This window comes from Bombyx mori, chromosome 10 (genome assembly GCF_030269925.1).
Source record: "Bombyx mori chromosome 10, ASM3026992v2".
NCBI classification, from domain to species: Eukaryota; Metazoa; Arthropoda; class Insecta; order Lepidoptera; family Bombycidae; genus Bombyx; species Bombyx mori.
In genome coordinates, this window is record NC_085116.1 from 3,547,715 (window position 1) to 3,571,900 (window position 24,186).

Consider the following 24,186-nt stretch of genomic DNA (forward strand, 5'->3'; position numbering starts at 1 on the left):
CCCACGTCAACGCGAGCTTCTGTCAAATGCCATTTCAGGTTCACTGAATGCGGTTGTTAAATGAAGTCAACGTTAAGAGTTACGTCATCATTCCGGGTTTAATTTTATAACGAGAAAATATTGTTTTTTTTTGGCTAAACAAGAAAGGAGAACGATCTCTTGGATTACCTGGTGTCAATTAGAGCCATAGACGGAAATGTCATCCGTGTGGTCTAAGTTTCAATTGTACAGTATAACGGCTTTCCCATGGTTCAAACCGGAACTAATTGCAACTTAGCAACAGAGAATAGCGTGTTAATATCTATCCGTGCGGGTAAAAGGAGTTACGAGAAATAAAATAATAAAATAATTCTGATATTTCATATATTAAATGTTTATTTTCCATCTTGACTTCGGAAGCGATCCTCTTGCACGTAGACACGCGTTTTTTCTTTTGTTTGATAATAATGAATGGACATTAAATTTTACAAAGCTTCAGTATTTAGTTTTCATGAATGTCAGAATCCGTGGAATTTTTGTTATGTATGTACTAACATACTGTTGAAAAGAACTCACTCTGCAATATTGGAATCTATATATAGGTACATAAATGAATTGCTGTTCGTTAGTCTCGGTAAAACTCGAGAACGGCTGGCACCCCCGATTACTCTCTTTAGTCAATCCATACCCTGGGCCAGGAAGGTCAAGTACCTGGGCGTTACCCTGGATGCATCGATGACATTCCGCCCGCATATAAAATCAGTCCGTGACCGTGCCGCGTTTATTCTCGGTAGACTCTACCCCATGATCTGTAAGCGGAGTAAAATGTCCCTTCGGAACAAGGTGACACTTTACAAAACTTGCATAAGGCCCGTCATGACTTACGCGAGTGTGGTGTTCGCTCACGCGGCCCGCACACACATAGACACCCTTCAATCTCTACAATCCCGCTTTTGCAGGTTAGCCGTCGGAGCTCCGTGGTTCGTGAGGAACGTTGACCTACACGACGACCTGTGCCTCGAATCTATACAGAAATACATGAAGTCAGCGTCGGAACGGTACTTCGATAAGGCTATGCGTCATGATAATCGCCTTATCGTAGCCGCCGCTGACTACTCCCCGAATCCTGATCATGCAGGAGCCAGTCACCGTCGACGCCCTAGACACGTCCTTACGGATCCATCAGATCCAATAACCTTTGCACTAGACGCCTTCAGCTCTAGGAGCAGGCTTAGGGACCTCGGTAACCGTACTCGTCGAACTCGACAAAGAGTTCGCCGTGCAACTTAACCCATGAATCAGCTCGCTGAGTTTCTCGCCGGATCTTCTCAGCGGGTCGCGATTCCGATCCGGTAGTAGATTCATTCGCGAAGCAGCTACTCTTGAGTTGTTAGGTCTCCTTCGGAGGCGCTCGGGTAGCTGTTAGCAAATCCCACCCCTCCTGGCTGAGCCTTTGCTCGCCCACCTGTCCTGGTGAAACTGGAAAGGCCTCCGGGCCACCAGTAATCCTTCAATCATAAAAATAAAAAAAAAAAAAAAAAAAAAGAACGGCTGGATCGATTTGGCTAATTTTGGTCTTGAATTATTTGTGGAAGTCCAGAAAAAGTTTAAAAGGCAAATAAATATGTAAATGCTCGGAATTAAATAAAAATAATAATTTTGGTTTTCCTTTGATGTGTCCACCGTCGGACGGACTCCTTTTGTTTGTTATAAGTTTATTTTAAACAAAAGTTTAGGTCTTTTATTTATCGATTGAGGCACTACGAAGTCTGCCGGGTCAGCTAGTATATAATAAAAACAAGAAACGTGACGAGTCTCTGGGAAAATAAAAATAAATATTTTCTTTCGACAAACAGTTCGCGTCGTTCAAAGGTTAATTTGTAAACGTAAGCACTTTGTTGGCCGCTGACTATTATTGGCGGACATTTATGAGACGGCGGAGACGAGGGACCTTAAGCGTATGATTTATTTCGAAACAGAAATAAAAACGTTTTATTTATATATAAAAAAAGGCTATTTCATTTTGCTGAGTGTTGATTGAGTTCGTAAATTGATTTCTTTGAAGTGCTTCGATGATTTTTTTTAGTAATTTCCCTGATTCTCCTTTTATTTTGAATTATTTTGATTGAAATGCACAGGTATGTATAATTATCTAAATGAACAATAAGTTCCTACCAGGAACGCTTTTAAAATTAATACTAGATTATATTTGTTCATATTTAATATATTTTTCAAAACCTTCAGCCTTTTTTATCAAATCTCTTTTTGTTTTCACAGGGTAGAATTGACAATTGTCAACAATTTATTTTATTCTTAATACGAGTATTCTTAAGAGAACGTAAACAAGCTTAATGTTGTGTTTTTTTTAGTAAGCCGGTTACGAACTTCATAAACAGAACACATTCAATATAACAACAATGGTCACTGTGTATGGAATGTTTTAGGTGCGGCTGTATCTGCCGCAAAGCTGTCATTCGTTCGAGATTAAAGGACAGCGCGTCCCCTATTTTATCACAATTGAGACTCGGGACGAGATTTTAAGAGCGGATTCAGTTTTAGCTCTTAATTTGCATAGACTTAAGACTGCGATTCAAATTTACAGTCTTAGCGAGTGCTAAGTAAATTGTATGGCGACAATTTGAGGAACTTACTAAAGACTGGGACTGTATGATAACAATACGAATATGCCACGTACTTAACAAAGTACCTTGAGAGCTATCAAATAACACTTCTATGCAATGCGTCTCAAACCTACTGATTTATTCGATTTTTATATTTTTGTTACTTGGTTATGAAAAGTATCTCAAGCAATGATGCTATCCTTAAGACATAAGTTTGAAGGTCCAGTAGAATGAGTAGAAGCTCCGTCTTACTTTCAAAAGACTTTGCAGCAGGAGCTACAATAATGCAGACGTTATTGCAATAATATGAACCACACCAGTGCAGAAGATGGCGAGGACAAGGCACTAAAAATATTTTAACGATACCAAAAGTCTTATTGTTATTTAAAAACGTAAATAGTTGAAATAGCTGAGAGAATTTATGGAAAGCCAATTATTTTCCAAGCGATGAGACGATGAAATGGAAGAGTAAATTAGGGTAGCACTTTCTAATTTATGAGCAAGTTACCATCTGCATAACAAATGCCACTGGTTGCAATGTGTATTAAAATCCCGCACGGGTAGGTGCCAAAATAGAGTTGTTGCGGCATTCCTATCATGTCCATGGATTTCGGTGACCACTTAGCATCGGATACACTGTGAGCAAGTTCACCCTTCTATGCAATAAACATAAACAAGCGTTGTGTATAGCGTTATTTTTATTAAGGAAGCATGGGATTAGTGTGTTAAAAGTCTATTGAATTTACCGAATCAAAACGTATTCAATATCACTATACAAATTGTATTTTTAGAAAACGAGCAGTTGAAAATGACCAGTGTCCAATATAACCTACTAAACATTGACATTGTATTGACTTTTTTTTTTCTTCTTTTCGATATAACATGACATTTTTAGACATTTATATATTAATACGTGAAGCAATAACTTTGTATCCCTTTTTACGAACATTGCGCGGATGGAGGAGTATGAAATTTTCCACACTTATAGAGAATATAGAGAAGAAGTTCACAGTGCTAATATTTTTTTAAAATAACTTAAAATAATTAAATCAATAAAGAAAACATTACACACACTACATACCATGTATTTGACGCACACACGCATGCATACTATTTATTGTCAAACTTTTGTTCTTGACGTCTGTTGTCAAATTGAGAATAGATTAAATATTAATTGTCTTTGTTAATATTTTTTATAGTGTAGTGTATAGATAAATTTGTGATTATAGAAGTATAAAATACAATCATAATAGTGTACAAACTTACAATTCCAATTAATTATAGTCGAATTTCGACTACTGCGGGACCTCTAGTTTTTATAAATATTTCAACGAATAGTACTGTTTTTTTTTATTAAGAATGTACTCCATTTTCGAGCCGATGAATTGCCAATGCTATGTACGCCATTGTTGTCACATGCATCAGGCCATAAATTGAATAGTTTAAGTTTCTTTGCAATGTTAGATGTTTGTGATGTGGCAGTACTTTTTTATATAAATAAATAAAAAAAAACCTACTACAGAAATACAAGCAAACGCTTAAAAATTACGATGCTATTATATATAAAGGTTTGCGAAAACGAAATAATAAAACGTTATTTTGTTATAGCTATTAACGTAAATTTAAGTGCTTATTTCGCGTCGATATCGCATAGAAATGCTGGTTAATTCACCTTCGGATGCTAGCATGATATTAAGCTCGAACTTCTGAGGCTTTCGTGTTACCTTCCGAATCACGATACCGATCTTAATGCTTTCGAATAGAATGAAAATTTCGTTTTAACGCCATCTTGCTTCTGTTTAGAGTTTCAAAGAAATAGAGTCGGTTGTTTTAACTAGATATGTGTCGTTCGTTCAATTTTAGAGATTCAGAGCAGTACTGACCTGTTGACAAAATGATCCGGTTCGTACGACCCGTTCAGTCGATCGAACGACTAAGCGAGACAGACGGGCGCGGGGCGAGACGCGGCAACCCGAAATGACCCGAATGACCGTCGTAGGCGTATGGTTCTTTTCTTCTGATTCGTAGGTTTTGTGTTAAACGAGTCGATTTAGTGAACGAGTCATATTTTTTGAAGTGACCCTATCGTTCGCGCGGAATTTGAGACCCGGGTCGTTTGACTCGTTCGTTCGCGAACGACATATATCTAGTTTTAACGAAACCATTAGAAATTCGCTCTATTTACATATTGTACATAATATATAATATAATAAGTTGTTTTAAAGTTGTTTAAAATTAAATTTTATTATGAAGATTGAAACATAAAAATTAACACTGACGAAGCGTAAATAGGAATTTATTTTAATTTGCCATTATACATACCGTTAAATGCCATTTTATGCCGTCAATACGAACGTGCTTGTGATACTATGGATGATTTCGCATCATATGGATGCCCTCCCTGCCCTGCTAAAAGTTTTATGCCCAGGAGTATTATTGACAAAGAAGGCATGAACGCGACAGAAATAGACTGTAGGGAGCTACTAACGTACCATACAGATTTTCCACCTGTAATTATAGTATTTAGAGGGTAGAAATCTGGTGTCACCTGAATATTTTATCCACCGAGATCGAACTCTCAATTGGAACTTCTGTTCCTTTTAAAACGGTCCTTATTACTGGTGGTAGGAACTCATGTGAGTCCGCACGGATAGGTACTACCTCCCTGCCTATTTCTGCCGTGAAGCAGTAATGCGCTTCGGTTTGAAGGGCGGGGTAGCCGTTGTAACTATACTGAGACCTTAGAACTTATATCTCAAGGTGAGTGGCGCATTTACGTCGTAGATGTCTATGGGCTCCAGTAACAACTTAACACCAGGTGGGCTGTGAGCTCGTCCACCCATCTAAGTAATAAAAAAAAAAACGGAAATCATCATACATCGCAGCCCAAATAGAAATAATACTTATACTTAACTGCTAGCTAGGGCTTAAAATCATTAGCATCTGTAATATAATTATCAATTGCATTATTGCATTAATTGCATATCAGATATGATTATGCTCCATCTAGTTGTGACTATCATTATTGAACTTTAGCAAGGCTATACAGCTAAATCACTTGCTCATACTAAGGACTCTTTTAAAAGATGTAGTTACATCTCTTCAACAAATTAAATAAAATTTCATTGAACATCACAAAGAAATTTATAGTTATATTTACAATAGCGACCCGCCCTCGCTTCGCTTCGGAAACATTAAAACAAACATGAAACCAAAAAAAAAAAAAAAAAAAGTAGCCTATGTTCATCAGGGACAATGTCGGCTTCTAATGGAAAAAGAATTTTTCAAATCGGTCCAGTAGTTTCGGAGCCTATTCGAAACAAACAAACAAACAAACAAATCTTTCCTCTTTATAATATTAGTATAGATCACAAGTCTTGTCAAACTTCTGGTCTAGTCAAGTCATATTTTAATTAATAGTCGGATAAACATTTTTTTCTACAATCGCTTCAACTTGCGCTCAGAATCCGAAAACCAGTGTGCTTAGTGCAAGTTTTTTAACGTTTTCGATAGTGTAAAAGTTAGCCCAATTTTGTATGGAATTGGAACAGCGCCCCTAGCGGCAAGCGTAGGCAAACAATCCCATTCCATACAAATATGAGTTAACTTTTACGCTATCGATAACGTTAAAAAACTCGCACTAAGGACACAGACCCGACTGGATTCAAGATTGATTTGACAAAACACTGTTCAATTTGAACTAGGTACAAGTTTAATTCCACTTAAACTGTTAAATCTATTTAAATGTTCTGAAGGAACATTCGAGTACTATTAAAAATGTTTATTAATATTCTAACTGCAATGCAGACACAGGCAGCATTGCATAATTCATTGCCTGTGTAATGAAGGTTCACCGATTTAATTATTTTTCAGCAACTATGCGCGGTAAAGTTGCTTTTGACTCGAATAAAACAAACTTCTATCGTTCTCTGGTTCACGAACTACGGTTATTCTAAAGTTAAGATGCCACCACTACAAGCTATGTTTCAATAAAATGTTTAATTACATTTTCTCTGTTTTCTCATTTCATTCGTAATTTAATTTAGTCATTGAAATTTGCTCTGCGGCGCTAATAGCTTCGCTGGGTATTTGAACAAATAAAATACGAAAATATAGTTGATTGAGAATTAAAGATATATGTAAATTGCATTTTACATACCTCAATGAAGAGTTTAAAAACAATATTATGATTAAGAAAAGGTATAAAAATCGGGTGGCGTTGAAACATTGTATTAGCATATAAATTTTTTAATGTAGTGTTTTCCATATCAATAAGCAAAAAAAAATTTTTTTCAGATTCAATAACAAAGATAACCTTATCCGATCCAAACAAAAAAGAAAATCGGCATTAATTAACATTTCCTACTTTGATTTCGTCAGAAGTTGAGGTTAATTACGAGACACATGCTTAATTAAGCACAGGACACTTAATCGATCGTTGTATTGTTCAAGCACTTAGCAGTTTAATGGTCGTTACTGTATGCTCAAATAAGCATAACTAATCGAGCGTGAACTCATAAGTGTGCGAATCATTTGAATAACGTACTATAAATTCACTGGACTATCGCCTTATTTAATTACAATACAAAACTTCACGCCATTTTGACTTGATTCAAAACTTTTATTCCTGAAAGAAATAGATTATTAAAAAAAAAAAACTTTAAAGTGAAAACAAAGTATCGATTTTGCAACCGGTTTTAGTTATTAAGTTTTAACTTAAACTATGTTTTTTATTCGCTATCTATTCTCTGGCAGTCCAAGGGACTATTCCTCCTACGCTATGGCTAGTAGGTGAGCTCACGCGGCTCAACCTGAGAGAGTTTGCTAACATTGGCCCTAGCAAGAGTAGTGCTTCACAGAATCTACCACCGGATCGGAGTCGTGATCCACTGAGAAGATCCGGTGAGAAACTCAGTGGGTTGCATCTATGGAATTTAAACACTAATTGGTACTTGAAAACCGTCAGTCAGTGTGCACGAATTGCAAATGAATTGCTTTCATACATTTACGTCCAAAAACAGCGAATAATAGATCTGTCATTGTAGCGATAGTCATCATAGAACACACAAGATATATGATAAATTCTTAAATATCGCTAACTACAATTTCCGAACAACAACGTTCAAACCGTCTACTGAATAATTTCAGCCGCTTGGTGAAAGATCTTCCCTTTGTCGTATTCCTCAAAATCAATAACGTTTATCTTATTTATGAATGATAATATGTAATCATATTACATTTGTATTGAATTACATATTTTCTATTACAATTTAGAATTTAAATCACCTAGTTCCGGTGGGAATGTTCAAAATTTTAATAAACAATAATAAGATACCTATTCAATAGTAAGCTTGTCGTTTTAGATTTCTCCCGGGAATAGTTTTAGAATTGAAACTCGGTTGGAATGTTCATTTTAATGATTGTCAATCAACGTCTTTCAAATCGGATAGTTCTAACAGGGGACTAAACGTTTAGTGACGGTGTATTCAATTTGAATGGTAAAGGGAAAGTTTAAAGCAATTGTGACTTTGAAATCATGTTTTATATTTATTTTCATAGCTTTGTGGTCCATTTGGTCGTGAATTCGGTCAAAGATGAATTGTAATTAAATGCTACCAACTTTGACAAAGAAATGTAGGCTAACCCTCATGTCTAAAGAATGAAACCTTCACGCTATTGTATTAATGAGCCACTTAATATCATGTGCATCTTCAGATATGACGCTGGTCATCACTAGCGTAGCAAGGCCCATTGCTGTTAAAAGCGATCCTACTTCCGTCTGTACAAGTAAAGAATATTTGTTTTCACATTTAATTTTTTTTCCTAAGATGGGTATACGAGCTCACAGCCCACCTGGTGTTAAGTGGTTACCAGAGCCCATAGACTCTACAACGTAAATGCGCCACCCAGCTTGAGATATAAGTTCCAAGTCTCTGTATAGTTCCAATGGCTGCCTCGCTCTTTAAACCGAAACGCATTACTGCTTCACGGCAGAAATAGGCAGTGTGGTGGTGGTACCTACCCGTGCGGACTCACAAGAGGTTCTACCACGAGTAAATTCAACGTTTTTGTTTTCTTTTACAGTGCCTGTGAGGATGTAGAAGAGATGTGTGCGCCGGCAACGGCGGCTCTTTTGATCGCCGCACTCGCTGCCTTGCCCTGTCGAGGTAATAATTAAAGTCTGAGTTATTGGTGGGAGCGCGAGAAGCAAAATAATGTAATTTTTTTTTCTCATATAACACTGAAAAACACACAAACATATAATACTGGTGGCCTATTCATCGCTTACAATCTGTTAATGTGTACAAGTATAGGAAATGAAAGAGAGTCGATTCATACAAAAACCTCACTGAAGTCATTTGATTGGACTTAATTTCATTCTATTTCATCATATCTCTTTTCATTCGGTTTCAACCAATTGAATATTAATTTCAAGTCGATCAATTTCAAGTGTGTATCGTTCCATGGTGAAATGTCACGACTAAATATGTGTTCATGCCAAATTTAATAGCTATCGCTTTACCAAGGTCGCTATGAGCTGTCAAAGTTCGAGCGTCCCTATTGAAAAACCCTATAGTATATCAATTCCATTGGGACTGATATACTATAAATGGGTATATCAGTTCAGTTCAGTATCACGGTACACGAAATCCGAGGTTGGAGTCAAATCCTAGTGGGTTATTAGTCCCAAATAATTTAATTGTACATATAATTATTATACTGTTAAGGAAACGAATGGTGTGAGAGTGGAAAGGTGGTAGGACGTCTTGTGAGTTCGCACGAGTGGGTACCAATACCCTGCCTATTTTTGCCGTGAAGCATTAATGCGTTTCGGCCTGAAGGGCGGGGCAGCTGTTGTACTGTTAAAAGTGAAACCTTAGAACTCATATCTTAAGGTGGGTGGCGGCATTTATGTTGTAGATGTCTATGAGCTCTGGCAACCACTTAAAGTCATATGGGCCGTGAGCTCATCCACCCATATAAGCAATAAAAAAAACGAAAATTTTAAAGTCAGGATTTTAAATATTTCTAGTAGTAGTACTCAATTAATTACATTTTGCTATTACAAAACTTAGCTATTCAGTGTAACGTCGATTAATTGTTACACAATAAATAGAGTATTTTAGTTAAAATAACATCTTGATTGTTAGTCTCGTCTGGATGCGAATTTACAGAATTGTTTTGTATCAAAGGGTCCTTGAGAACGTTCGAACGTTTCAAAATATTTTCATAACGCGCTTCCAGAAAATTAAATTTCAAATTCCTTTGGGCTCCGGACTTGTATTTCTAAAGTGCCCTTATTATATTTTAATTCTTGAAAGATACTCAAACATTTTTAATTAGTCTTTCCGGGTGCTTCTTTTGCGTAATCAAAAGCGAAGTGTATTCTAAACGAACCCTTCCAAGTATTACTTTCAGTTGAAATATTGTTCGTCTAAATCAATAGAGGATGCTATTTTTGTCGATTTCTTTATTTACATTTGCGTCCCATCCATTACTATTGATGCCATATAAATTTCGTATTTACTTACGGTATGAAAAAATTGTTTAAAATATTCTACAGTTTTTCTTGTTTATCTCTAGAAATGCACAAATGTTTTTCTTACACAATTATTTAAAAGATCGCAACATGCGGACTTACAATTCTCTCTACAACCCTAAAAGCTTATGAGGTGGTACTCCATTCCTAGCGTAACCTCCTTACCTCACCGTATACCTTTCTAGGTTCCCACATTAGTTGCTATGACCAGTGTACTAATTATTAAAAGAACCAAATACAAATTTACTTTAGTGAAACCATAAGACAAAACAATAAAATTGAAAGCTTTTCTTTCTCATTAAATGAATTTCATTCGCAACCCACAACGAACCTTCGCCAGATTCAATTTTCTTCGAAAATGAAATCGAAACTATTGTTTATTGAAGCTAAAATTTACATACAATTTTCAGGAACCGACGCCAATGGTTCCACTGTACTGAACGAGGCCAATAACTTACAGCAGGCCGACTCCCAGCCGACTATAAACAGACTGTACCAAATGCTCCACGCCAAACCAGACTCACACAATCAAAGCCAGCTATACGACAATTCAAATTACTCTAGACTTAATCTAATACACAGTTTTAACTCGTACAGCAATCTTGGGACAGTTAAGAGTCAAGTTGACTTGAATATTGATGACTTTAAACCCAAAGCTAATAATGTCAGCTTTGAGGGTACCCACCTAACTAATAATTATGGTATGGGCAAGAGGAACAGAAAGAGGGGGATAGTGAACATAATTCGGATTGATGAGGTAACCAGCGCTATCAGTATTGAAACTACAACTATGGCCCGCGTGTCACCTTCACCTGTTGCTATGGAACGAAAGAAGAAACCTGGAGAAATAGGATCAAGCGCTCCATTACTGAATTACATATTCGACGCTTATTCAAATACACATCACCATAGGAATGAGAAGTGAGTATATATATTTTTTTGTATTAATTTTATTTACATAATGTATTTCTTTTTTCTTGGTACAAATCCTGCACATTTACCGAAAGAATATGTCACGCCGGTTTGCTATTTCATAGGCGCGATTTTAGTGAAGATTAACTTTTTTAAATAATTATTCCCATTAATGATCAGATTTTAGGGGAAGTTTAAATTTTTGTGTAAGCTCTTGATGGGTTGATCGTATGAAACGCATGAATACAAACTGTGGCGGTTAGGGTACATGGCTTGGTCGACCAACGAAACATTGCCTGGTTAGGGCAAGAAGGATGTCGTGGAAATAAAATAGTTTACCTTACGGAATTAACTGCCTTTTATTTTTTATAGGAATGAATTAGCCGTTCTTGTTAAAATTGTGATTAATACCTAATAGGCTATCGTTGTACTACTATATTCTTCACATGTGCCATGCAAATACCCACAATTTGGTAAAAAATTAAACACACTATTTCATCAACAAATAAGGCATACACTTAAATAAGCCCGTTAAAACTTAAAGTTATTGCAATGGTTTCAAACCAAAAAGGTCACGATCAACAAAATACTTTTCTGAATAATCTACATGGTCATGAAATACAGGGTAAAGTTTTTTTAAAGTCACAACTCAACAAGTAGACAAAGTTCAGAACAGAAAAGCCTCCTTAGCCTTTACATCAAGTAATACTTAAAACAATATTGATTTATGGTTAGAAATTTTAGCCGCATTCAGAATATTTCAAGAACTCGTTCAACATCAACAGAATGAGGCGAGCACGATAAAGTTTAAACCACTTTTCGGATTGTTGCGCACAGAAATGTTCGTTTTCCAGTAAATATTTTCCTATTTCGGCTTATGATTATTATACCAATCATATCTGTGGCTTTCTGGGGGCTTTTCCACGCTATTTAGTAATTAATTTTTCGTTGAGTTTCAGAAATAGTCTTATCTTACACTTTGATTACAAGTGTAGTTTCATCATTTCATAGTCTAAAGAGTACTTAGAATTGTGTTTTTATTTTCATTGCTTAGACGAGTCAATGAGCTTGTGGTTCACCTAGTGTTAAATGATAATCGGAGCTCATCAGTTTTTTCTTCTTCTCAGTCGTGTCACTCTTGACAGAGTGGTCGTGGTCGTTATGTAGTGTTGAAAGGGGCAGACTTGATGCGTCTCACGATGTCGCGCCATCTCTCCCTGCTCCGAGGCCATTCTACTGCACTCATTTAGGGAACCTCCCACTGCAGTTTTAATTTGGTCGGTCCACCGCATTGGTGGTCTCCCATAAGTATCCCAACGAAAATGCCACCTTGCGGCTTGAGGTCGAAGTCTCAACTTTAGTTCAGTGACTATCCTATTTTTCAAATCAGAAAGCATGATTTGCGGCAAAAAGAGAGCGAATAGGTTTTTTTATTACCTCAAACTATTCGTGAGAACTGTATTATCGGTAATCCAACGGACCCCTTCTCTGTGGAATAAAATGGATGTAGCTCATATTTAGGACCCCCGGCCAGCATTTTAGAACCCAACTTGGATTTTTCTAGTTGTGCGGCTTAAGTATCTCAAGTATTTTTACCCTACCCGCAGTAATTTAGAAAATTACAAATTTTGAAGTATTATGTTATTTTTGTTTTTATTACACAATGCTATTATCCCTTAACGTAGAATTCGCTCGTAAGCACGTGTTAAAAATGTTTTTCTTATAAAAATTAATACATGCCTGTGGGATTTGAACTCTAGCATTTTCGTCTCACTTGATACAAGCACATAGGGTGTTTAGTCTCTTAATGTCTTTTCATGACGATTAAAATGCAAGAAGGATTTGTTTGATTAAGCTTTTTCGAATTTTTTCTTTATCTTTTCACTTCTAATGACGTTTTCTTTGACGCCATGCAAATATAAAAGCATATTTTTTTTAATAAATAGGCAGCTCTTCACTTGCTAAGAAATCCAATTGATTCTTAGAAGTAACCAGCTGTACTCTGGTACAAAAATTTAATATTATTAAAAACCTATCTCAGAGGTTTTATAGTTCATAATTAGAAATCCAAGCATGAAAGCAAACTAAAATAATAAAAACAATCTGGGTGCAATCTAGCATGGGGTGTGTAACCATGAATTAAGGCATTCCATAACTCCCGCTACCTCATATAACATTTAGCAGGCAACAATGAGCAAACAAATTCACGGCTCATCTGGAGTCAATCGACACCGAAATGTGAAACCTACAATACATAAATAACCCAAACAAAAAATAATGTATGAGTTAAATAAAAATACAAAAACACAAATTAAAAATTCACTTGCAACAGAAATCGCAAGTTTGAATAGAAAAAATGCATATAACAATTTATGTATGTAACTGCTGATTTTACACAGAACTGGTGATGGAAACAGCATATATGCTGCTGCAGCACCGGAGATTGAAGCTTTAGTTGGCTCTACTGCTCATCTTGACTGCAAAGTAGACGCGCTACACGATAAACTGGTAATAAGTATGTTTCATTGTTCATGAAATAGGACCTTTTGTACTCTGTGTCCTTCTACAAAATTTAATGATCATAAATCTAAATAACATCGAACTATTTTATCTCTTGTTACTAACCAATTAAATATTATTTCTTCAAATTAATTTCTTTTTACATATTTGATAGAAAAAATAAGAAATAATTTTTGGACAGTAATTTCAATCAGTTTGTGTTTTATTAAAATTAAACTACTTCAGATAATTAAAAGGTCCACACGTAAGTATTACGAACATTTATAATTCTTATTACAAATGTTCGTAATTGCCAAATTAACAGTTAGTTGCCTTTCGCAAAATCCAATCCGAGCTCCCAATTAAATTAAATCTTGTTAATTCAATTATTTGCTTAGTGACTGCCGTGATTCTAATTATGATGACTGTCATGATTCTAATTATATTATTGCGAATTCGAGTGGATTTTATTGCTGTACAACAAGAACCAATTACCAATTGAAATATCAAATATTAATAATTGTGTCTAAAGTATGTGTTGTTATTTGTGAAGATAGAAACATATATATATATCGTGTAAATTTATTTTTGAATAAAGTAGGTTATTGCTATTCATTTGAAAGAACAAGTGAGCTTAAAATGTAATCATGTTGATTCGCTTTTAAGTTCAAGTCGTCCTTATTATGCTATTGAGTCCTTATTATACTAATGACAATAATCCTGGGTTAATAAAATTTTGCATTTAATGAACGCATATTTGGAAAAGAGCAAGCCTTGATTTTCTTGCCGATCTTTTGAGTGGTGATGCTACATTCCAAATCGGCGGGAAATTCATGGTGGCTTAAAAACGTTCGTGTAGACCTAAACAGATTTAAATAATAACTATCTATTTAAATTTGGGTAGACGATTTTATACCTTTTGTTGATCCGATTTAGAAAACAGCGTCTGTTTTCTCAGTAACATGGTTAGAGATTTGGATATTTTTCAGGTATCATGGGTCCGCCGGAAAAGCGACGAGGACCCAATGGAACTCCTCACTACCGGCACCCAACAATATACAGCGGATGACAGGTACACATGATCATATATTTTTAACAAATTAGGATAATCTAGTACTGAACGCAGCCCGTAGACATCTTCAGTGTGAATGTTGTCAACTACCTTTAGACATCGAAGATTTTTTATTTATTGCTTAGGTGTGTGGACGAGCTCACAGCCCACCTGGTATTAAGCCGTTACTGGAGCCCATAGACATCTACAACGTAAATGCGCCACACACCTTGAGATATAAATTTTCAGGTCTCAGTATAGTTACAACGGCTGCCCCACCCTTCAAACCGAAACGCATTACTGCTTCACGGCAGAAATAGGCAGAGTAGTGGTACCTACTCGAGCGGATTCACAAGAGGTCCTACCACCAGTAATTACGCAAATAAAAATTTTGCGGGTTTGATTTTTATTACACGATTTTATTTATTCCTTCACCGTGGAAGTCAATCGTGAACATTTGTTAAGCATGTATTTCATTAGAAAAATTGATACCCGTGTGCGGGATTCAAACACCGTTGCATCGCTAGATACGAATGCACCGGAAGCCTTATCCTTTAGGCCACGATGACTTGCCTATTTGTTGCCTATTTTATGGCCTAAGATTTTTGACCACGATGATTTTTTATTAAGACGTTGGAATAGAAAATATGCAGAATGGCGGTACTGAGCGGATTCATAATATGACACCCAACCGGCTTCGATAGAAAACGTTTTTAGAGCAACTTTTCTAATACGGGAAATTTAAGGCAAACGTTGAACGCACATGAAGCTTAGAATTTTTTAATAGGTAGAACTTTAAAAAAGTCTGTACTAAAAAAAAAACGTGAAATTTCAGTAATAAAGGACTTTCAAATAGTTTACATTTTGAATTCTTATTTTATCCACATTTTAATCTGATCCAATCGAATTGTTAATAAATTTTGAAAAACAAAAGTTTTCGAATTCCATTTTCTTTATCAGCATTTCATTCCGTTTCATTTCTCTTATTCCTTCTAAAAGCTTAATCTTAACGTTCGTAATGGTTTTACGATATTTATGGCTCTAATCATGATTATTATATTAAAAATATCGTATGATATCTGTGCATAGGGTCTAAAGTGTAAGACGCTTGGTGTACTTCTCTCAAACAATACGACTCTGTCCTTGTTCAATTCCAACAATGGTTACCAAAATAATTAAAAGATAAATATTTAAAGAGTTTGAAGTTTACTGACATTGATTTTAAATTACAACGCGCGGTATAAGCGTATCCCAAAAAAACATCAGTCACAACCGTTATGTTATAAACAGATCCTGTATTAATTAATAAGTAAAAAGAGTAGATGTTTTAGATAATTTCATTAAGACATATCCTTTCAACGAAAATTGTTTTCAAAGGTTTGCGTGATTCGAAATAAGTTTGTTTAAATTCAGGTTACATTGTTGATAATTGATACAAGAAATATAGAATATGTTACTAGCACATTGTTACTAAAATGAAAAATATAATAACAATTTTAACATTTTGTTTACAATTTTATCCGACCGGTCACCGTTTTCGTCGAGTTAGTAGAATGAAAGAGATTCCCTTATAATTGAGTCGACTATTATCAAAGCCGGCAATGTGACTTTTGGACAATTATTGGTAAATCAGAAAAACGAATTATTGACTTTGTATTCCATTGGCAGTCACAAGAACTCTTCTGAACGACATCTTAGATAAATAACAGGTTAAGTATTAACCTTTATTTAATGCAGGTTTTGAACCGTATTCTTTGAAGTAGACGATTATATCCAAATCAATCTGTATTGATATATCAATAAATTTTTTTTGTCCAAACGCACAGATTGCCACCTTTGATAATAGACGACTCAATTATCGTATTTCACAATTTCAATTGTACTGTTACTGTTTTTCTTATCATGTCATGAATAGGAAATTTTTTATCTGGGACAGAGTCCAACAAAATGTGTTTTTTTTTTATTATTTTGATTTTTTGTTATTGGGGTGCAATTGTGATCCAATAAAATCTAAGCTGGAAACTATCATTATTTTCTAATTTTAAATTTGTAATGTGAATATTATTGTGTGAGTATTATTGTTTGTAACGACTTCTTCCGTTATAAAAAGTTCAGGTGCCTATAATTAAATAAATAAATAGTATTATATTATGTGAAATATGTTTTTATAAGAGTTTTCTTTTAATGCGTAAATCCATTTTTTGGGTTCCAATGACATTAAAATCGTTATTTGATAAGATAAAACAATGTTTTGAACAGCTACATCCCAAAAATACTTCCCTTAGGTACTCGGCCCGCTTCATCCCACCAGATATATGGCGTCTCGAAGTGAGGGAAGTCCGTCCCACTGATGCAGCTCACTACGACTGCCAATTGTCTGCCCACCCTCCTAGAACCGCGAGGGTAACATTAAAGGTTCCCGGTAAGTACTTTGAACTATTTTATTGTATTAAAAAATAACTGTTTAGTTGAAATCATTTTTGACGTGACAATGTCTTATAATTCGATGGAGCCGGCTGCACGCACGAAAAAACATAACTCATTGAAGCGTTCCATTCAAGGCTTGAAGTGCAAGCGAGAGCGCGCAACGAGCGACAAAGAGGCACAATCGGCCTCCGCGTTCAGCAGCGATATCTGTCTCTCTCCTACTTGAGTGAGCGATGCATCCGCGTGGACAGCTGCTATACAATGATACACTAATTACATGTTTTCGTCAAGTATGAAGTTCAGTGAAAAGTGAATGTGGTGTCAATTGTCCATACAAAATATCTATCAAACAAATAAAATTAAAATTTTCTTTTGAAAAATGAAACCATTCCATCAGTATTTTCTTATGACGTTGTCATGTTCAATTATCGTCAGTAAACCGACTTTACAGACAACCGATATATTTTTTTGTAAGTAGCCATTGTTTATACTGATTACGAAAGACCAAATCGAATCGATGGCTCTTGTGGTTTTTTTTGGGTTAATAAATTACCTTTTTCTGCCTGGGCTAAGTCACTTATTCCGGTTGATTAGGTAGGGTAGCCATAATTCCATCGCAATAGAGATTGACCTCGCGCGATAGCAACTTGAACGCTGATCTAATACCAAGATATACATATCTGCAATTTTCTACAGAAGTATCAGTGACGATCGTGGATGGCGCTGGTGCGGCCGTATCTGAACAAGTCTGTGAAGTTAGCAGTACTGTGGCTTTACGCTGCGAGGTTAAGGGCTTGAAAATGGAAGGTGGCCCCTCGTTGCTATGGTACCGGAAAGATGACTTGTTAAATGATGACACTACTAGGGGGGGCATCAGGTGAGAACTTGAGTCAGACACTAAGCGAAAAATATTTAAAATATCTACTGATAATAAATAAATAAATATTTACTAACAATCACGCCACGTTAACTGGTCCCGTGATAAGTTCGTAAAGAACTTGTGTTACATGTACCAGATAACGGAAATAAATGTAAGATTTTTATTATACACATACATATATTTAATATACATCCATAACCCTGGAAAAGACATTTATATTTATCATACAAATATCTTCCCTTGGCGGGATTCGAACCCGCGACCCCCTTGTGTAGTGACCATGTCACTTACCACTACACCAGACGGCCGGTATCATTCAATGGCATCGATGAAACTTCACGGTTGAACCTCGTGTATTAAGTTTTCATTTAATTATTTAGCAACGCTCTGAATACTTTGTAGTTTTCCTAATGACGAACGATTATGATATTATTACCAGAACTACTTACTACTACTAGCTATTGATCTTAAGGCTTCGTTAGTGATTTCTGGTGTCTATAAAATTGACTTTTACTGTAACTGCTATAATATACATATCAACGCTTGAAAGGCAAACGTGACTAAGCGGCAATAGCTGCTTTGTACATAAATGATAGGCAATAACCATATTCGATGCGCAAAATATATATATTTCTAGGTCTATTAAAATCATTTCAATCCTACAGCTACTAGCTAGATTCTAATACAGCTAGATTCGTTAAAATATCTCTTTTTTTCAGGTATTTCAACTTTAAATTAGTTTACTGTAAAGTTCACGCATTGTCGCTTAGTCACGTTTACCTTTCAAGCGTCGATATATAACACGCGAAGAAAAAACATTAAGCTTAGAACAAAGGAACATAACGTAAACAAGTTTTCACATTGTCAATGTGACACCGTCAGCGCAAAATTAGCCTAAGTTTATCATAGTACGGAAATAATGAGGTTTGAATCTACTTCATTGGTTTGAATTTACTTTTACATTGCTTCGTTGACAAATACAATACGCGCCAAAATAAGTTTTTACAAAGCCATCTGTTATCTATGGGTCAAACTAAGGATAGGCCGGTTTTGTATCAAAATTGATTATGTTTTAAATACATTGCATTATCTAAGCACGAATATGAAAATTTGTGGATTAGGTCACTTTGGTGCTGACGGCCTCAAATGCTCTAGAGTCTAGGCAGTAGTGGCACTGTTCTATATACTATCAGAAGACAAACCTACCCTTTTTTTAATACTCTTTTGTTAGATTCAGACGTATGTATGTAACAGAATCTTTGAAGATGATTATGACCCCCTTCAAAACGTCGAATTAACTCGAAATTTGGTGTACTTATTAAGGGTTGATGACAATTCAATATTAAAAAAAAACTTGAAAAAGAAAAAAATATTTTATTGTAAAAAAGCGTGAGGACTTTTCAGGATATTATTAAAATAACGCTTTTACTCATATCTGTTCATAAAATATTTTTAACTAATGACCATGCGCCCCACGCTTTTTTTACAATAAAATATTTTTTTCTTACACTATTTTTAATTCAAATTTATTAAAATTTATTTTCTATTTTTTAGTTGGATTTTCTATAAAAGCGTTTTATAAATTTTTTTTAAACTATTATTTATTTCTTCTCCGCTTTGTTAATGCTATAATTATGACTACATCTGACTACATAAACAATTTGTATTCTTAGTGTCCGCACGGAGTTCGGTGCAAACGGTGCTAGTTCCGTGCTCCGCGTGGCCCGCGTGCGAGCTGACGACGCTGGTCGGTACACGTGTACAGTGGCCAGGGCGCCGCCACCAGCACCATTACCGGCACATGTCATATTGCATGTCATTAAAGGTACCCACGTACCTACTCCCGTGATACGGTTCGAACAGAGTTCATCTTCACCGCCGGTATTCGTTAGTGAGCATTTCAAGACGAGCTGCTTGTGTACAAAATAATTTCAAAACAATTATGTAGATTGAGTTTGTTCGTTTTCTCGAGATTCGGTCAGCGAATAAATATTTAAATTCCCAATGATTTGTACCTACGAATACTCGCGATGAAAACGCATACATTTTGTCAAAAAAAGATGTGTGTTGTCGTGGGACACCGGATAGGAATGAAGTTCCTTATTATAAAAATATACGTTATTACAAAGTTAAGTCGTACACTGTGTGCATTACTAATAAAAATCTTACGTTACGGACGTTTTTGCCCGGTTAGGGTACCCCTCCGCGTCGTCCCATAAGGAACTTCGCTCCAATAATATATATGTATATATAGTGACTGTTTATTTTTATTTTTATTGCAACTAGCAAACTTAGAATCCAGAATATTAAATGAGTTCCTCTTCTGTAGGTGAGAGTCTTGCAGAGCTGCATCAAAGTGGAAACTCGTGTGCCGCATCCAAGCTAATCATTACGACGCTATGCGTTCTTTTAGAAGTATTATCGTAATTTAATAAAATAAAACTTGTTCATATTTTTACGGTTGTTTAATTAATTGTAGACTTATTATTATTTAGGATATAAGTTTTAATCAAGCAAAACCTAATTGGAGAAATCGATTATACAAATGAAATCCTTTTCTTACATTTCTTTAGGATATAATTCGTCGTGGCCTAAAGGATAATACGTCGGGTGCATTCGTATCTAGCGATGCAACGGTGTTCCAATCTTGCAGGCAGGTACCAATTTTTCTAATGAAATATAATACGTACTTAACAAATGTTCACGATTGACTTCCATGGTGAAGGAATAACATCGTGTAATAAAAATCAAACCCGCAAAATTATAATCGTGATTACTGGTGGTAGGACCTCTTGTGAGTCCGCACGGGTAGGTACCACCACCCTGCCTATTTTTGCCGTGAAGCACTATAATGCGTTCCGGTTTGAAGGGTAGGGCAGCCGTTGTAACTATACTTGAGACCTTAGAACTTATATTTCAAGTTGGATGGCGCATTTACGTCGTAGATGTCTATGAGCTCCAGTAACCACTTAACATCAGGGAGGGCTGTGAGCTTGTCTACCCAACTAAGCCATAAAAAAAAAGTTTTGTGTGACTCAGGGGCCCAAAGAGATCAACGAGAATCACCTATTATTTAATACTATTACCCAGATACTTGCAAATACTTCGAGTTGCATAATACCAGCATAAAGAACAGCGAATAACATTCTTTTTCAAGAGCTTTATTCAATGAATTCAAGAACTGAATATTTTGTAGCAAATCCCCGTTGGTCTGTCTGCCTTTGGTTTATTTTAAGCTAGCACTACTCTTCTTTAAGTGGTCAGTCTTTTCTCACTTCTTTTTTTTATGATTGAAGGATTACTGGTGGCCCGGAGGCCTTTCCAGTTTCACCAGGACAGGTGGGCGAGCAAAGGCTCAGCCAGAAGGGGTGGGATTTGCTAACGGCCTTCGAACGGGGTGATGTCGACCTCCATCTCCGAGTCAGAGTCGGAGGACGAGAAGGCGGGCGCAGTTGACCTACGAGCAGGTGTTTTGGAGGGCACGACGGAGGCCGCGGATGATCGCGCTGCTGGAACGGTGGCCACGGCGGACGACGCAGCAGTTTTACTCGCCAGTATAGGCGACGCGGGAACGGCTGGCACGACGGAGGCTGCGGTGCTCGATGCAGATTCTCACTTCTAACACACCTCGATAAAAACGTCCAATATCCAATATTATTGATTTTTTTCACAATTATTTATATATATATAACACAAATTTGGTCCACTCGTTTCAAATGTCAACCATAATAATTGTATTATTTATATTATAGTGCTTTCAGTCAAGATCCGATGAGACAGATATAGAAAATTTACAATAGACATTGATATACGAGGGAAAGGAACAGGATTATCATCAACTTTAACTTATTATTAACTGTGAAGATTCGAAAATGACAGTGATACATACGTTGCAGATAGCGTAAAAATTCAAGCCTTCTTATAAAATATTCTCTTAGGCCGTATTGCTGAAACATATGGGAAACCTCTTTAACATTCCCCTAACTTATGGATGTCGATTTATAACCATAACAAGTTCAATCCGGGTCGATTTCCTTCCCATTATTCACTTCTTTACCGACTTAAATAATGCGGTGCAACAATGATGTCTGGAATGTCTTTGAAAGTTCCTCTTTTATATTTTCCACACGTGCGAGAGTTATTTCTTTTATCAAAGTTTTTTGAGGGAATTCATTTTACAGTAAATTGAATTCCCTCAAAAAATTTAAAAAGTAAATTACAATATTATACTATACAACATTAGATAAAAAGTAAAAATTAGAAAAAAGGAGCTTATTGAGATAATTAAATATTAATATTTAGATTAAGTCACAATAATTGGTACTCTTAAACTGTAAATTGGGAAAAATATTGGCCGTAATGCATTGATGATAATTACATTCCAACTTGACTTATTGTGTCCATATAAAACTCGTATTCGTATTTAATGTATTTCTTCGGTCATCGTTCTCGTCGAACCCGTCGCTTGCGACGAAGGGCTCGACGAGTAAATTAGCCCTCAGACACAGCCCACTGAATTTCTCGTCGGATCTTCTCAGTGGGTCGCGTTTCCGATCCGGTGGTAGATTCTGCAAAGCACAACTCTTGCTAGGGTTCGTGTTAACAACGTCGTCAGGTTTGAGTCCTTTGAGCTCATCTACTAGTTAAGGTTACGCTGAAATAGCCTCTCAAGGCTCTCAGCTTAGGTAGGAAAAAAATATGTTTTTCTTTCTGATGAGCTTTTTCTTGTGGATTTAGGCCTCTATCGCATTTTCTCCGTTTCTCTCTCCCGTAGATACTTCTTTTCCTTTTCCTTGAGATATATTCCGAACAATCCGTTTAAGGCTTCTTGCGTCATGGGTTAGCTTCAAAAAATCGAAACAACTATGCTTAAGCACTATTTAAAAATGTCTTGCTCACCTCACTTGTTGTCTATACTTTTCTAACTCTGGTATAATAAGACATGGTAAAATAGGAGGTGATTCAAATCTGAAGTAAGATAGTACATCTTTTTGTCTCTTTTGAAAAGAACACAGAAACATTAAAATATTTCCAATTTTTTTTTCTATGATTCGTTCTGGCCTTGAAGCCTTTCCAGTTTCACCAGGACAGGTATTCCCAAATGCTGTAGTATACGCTAGTATTGGTAGTATACGATAGTATTGGCAGTCATGACAATGGAATTTAGCAAACGTACCAACATAACGCCCGTAACTGGCATTTATCGGTGCTTCAGTCATTTGGCAACACACAGCGGTCATTTCAAATTAACGCCTAATTTATCTGTTTGTAGATGCTGTGCCGAGTGGTACTTAGTAACATGATTGTGAACAGCTGACGTTACTTTAGTACTACTTGATTTGAATAGAGTAATCCGTGTACAAACAATGTACGTACTGACAAAGGACTTTTTGGCGAGAACGCGAGGAGTGAAGTTGTGTGATTTGTTTTATTTTGTCCTATTAGTGTTTCTTCGGGTTTAAATGTGTTTAAATGTGTAATAACGGTAGTTAATTAACTGTTTAATATCTGTGAAAGTGCACAAATGTGAGAAAATGAAACAAAGCCGCTGGACGTAACTTCTCGGGATCCTCCAAAAAGTCCACTGAAAAAATCTCAGTAAATGACCATTTTATTGATATTATATTTCATCCCTTATCATCTCATCTCATTTCATTTAATTTCATCCCGGTTGATCTCTCTCTCCCGGTTGGTCTGAAATCTGAAATGAAACGAAACGAAATCGTTTCGTTTCATTTCACTTAATGTTGCCATTTTTTATAAAAATAAAATATAAATTAAAATAAGATGTGACTTAAAGGTCTTAGTTACCAGGTCATAAAATCCCTTTAAAAAAAAGCACTGACAAAGTACGCAATTATTACTTTAACAAGGCCTATTATAGATTTATCATGGCCTTAAAGCAGCGCAATGGCGATTTCCGGTGCGACTCGATACAAATTATAATTTATTGAATTTAAAAATTATGGACACATTTAAACTTAACGAATTTGACGTCGTCTATGGCGTCGTTTTATGTTAAGAAAATTTGCTGAAATAGAGAAACCTTTATTTCATATTCTTAATTATAAACAAAGAGTGAATAAAATTTTAAGTAGTCTGTTTTACAAAGCTAGCTAATATAAAGAGCTAGAGATAAGTTTCTAAATTAGTTGTTTATATATGACAGTAGGAGAGACAGTAAAAATATTTTTTCTACTTAGCAATGTAGACGTCTACTTCTCTTATCTAAAAAAAATGGCTTAATTGGAATTTTTACTTCTAAACTTTAGACACG

General features: G+C 35.8%; 2 protein-coding genes across 2 annotated transcripts in view; one reads left to right on the forward strand and one right to left on the reverse strand.

Annotated features, from left to right (window-relative positions):
- LOC101737121 (uncharacterized) overlaps nt 1-20,365 on the forward strand; it is a 63,359-nt gene extending 42,994 nt beyond the window's left edge. The window contains exons 2-9 of the mRNA XM_021350804.3: nt 8,685-8,767; nt 10,551-11,061; nt 13,452-13,560; nt 14,541-14,623; nt 16,888-17,024; nt 17,726-17,906; nt 19,583-19,734; nt 20,239-20,365. Coding sequence (XP_021206479.1) covers nt 8,707-8,767; nt 10,551-11,061; nt 13,452-13,560; nt 14,541-14,623; nt 16,888-17,024; nt 17,726-17,906; nt 19,583-19,734; nt 20,239-20,336 — 1,332 coding nt within the window. The 5' untranslated portion in view covers nt 8,685-8,706 and the 3' untranslated portion in view covers nt 20,337-20,365. The remainder of the gene's footprint in view (nt 1-8,684; nt 8,768-10,550; nt 11,062-13,451; nt 13,561-14,540; nt 14,624-16,887; nt 17,025-17,725; nt 17,907-19,582; nt 19,735-20,238) is intronic.
- The window catches only part of LOC110385588 (uncharacterized), a 933,915-nt gene that overhangs the window by 853,844 nt on the left and 55,885 nt on the right, over nt 1-24,186 (reverse strand). The gene's annotated exons all lie outside the window — the stretch shown is intronic.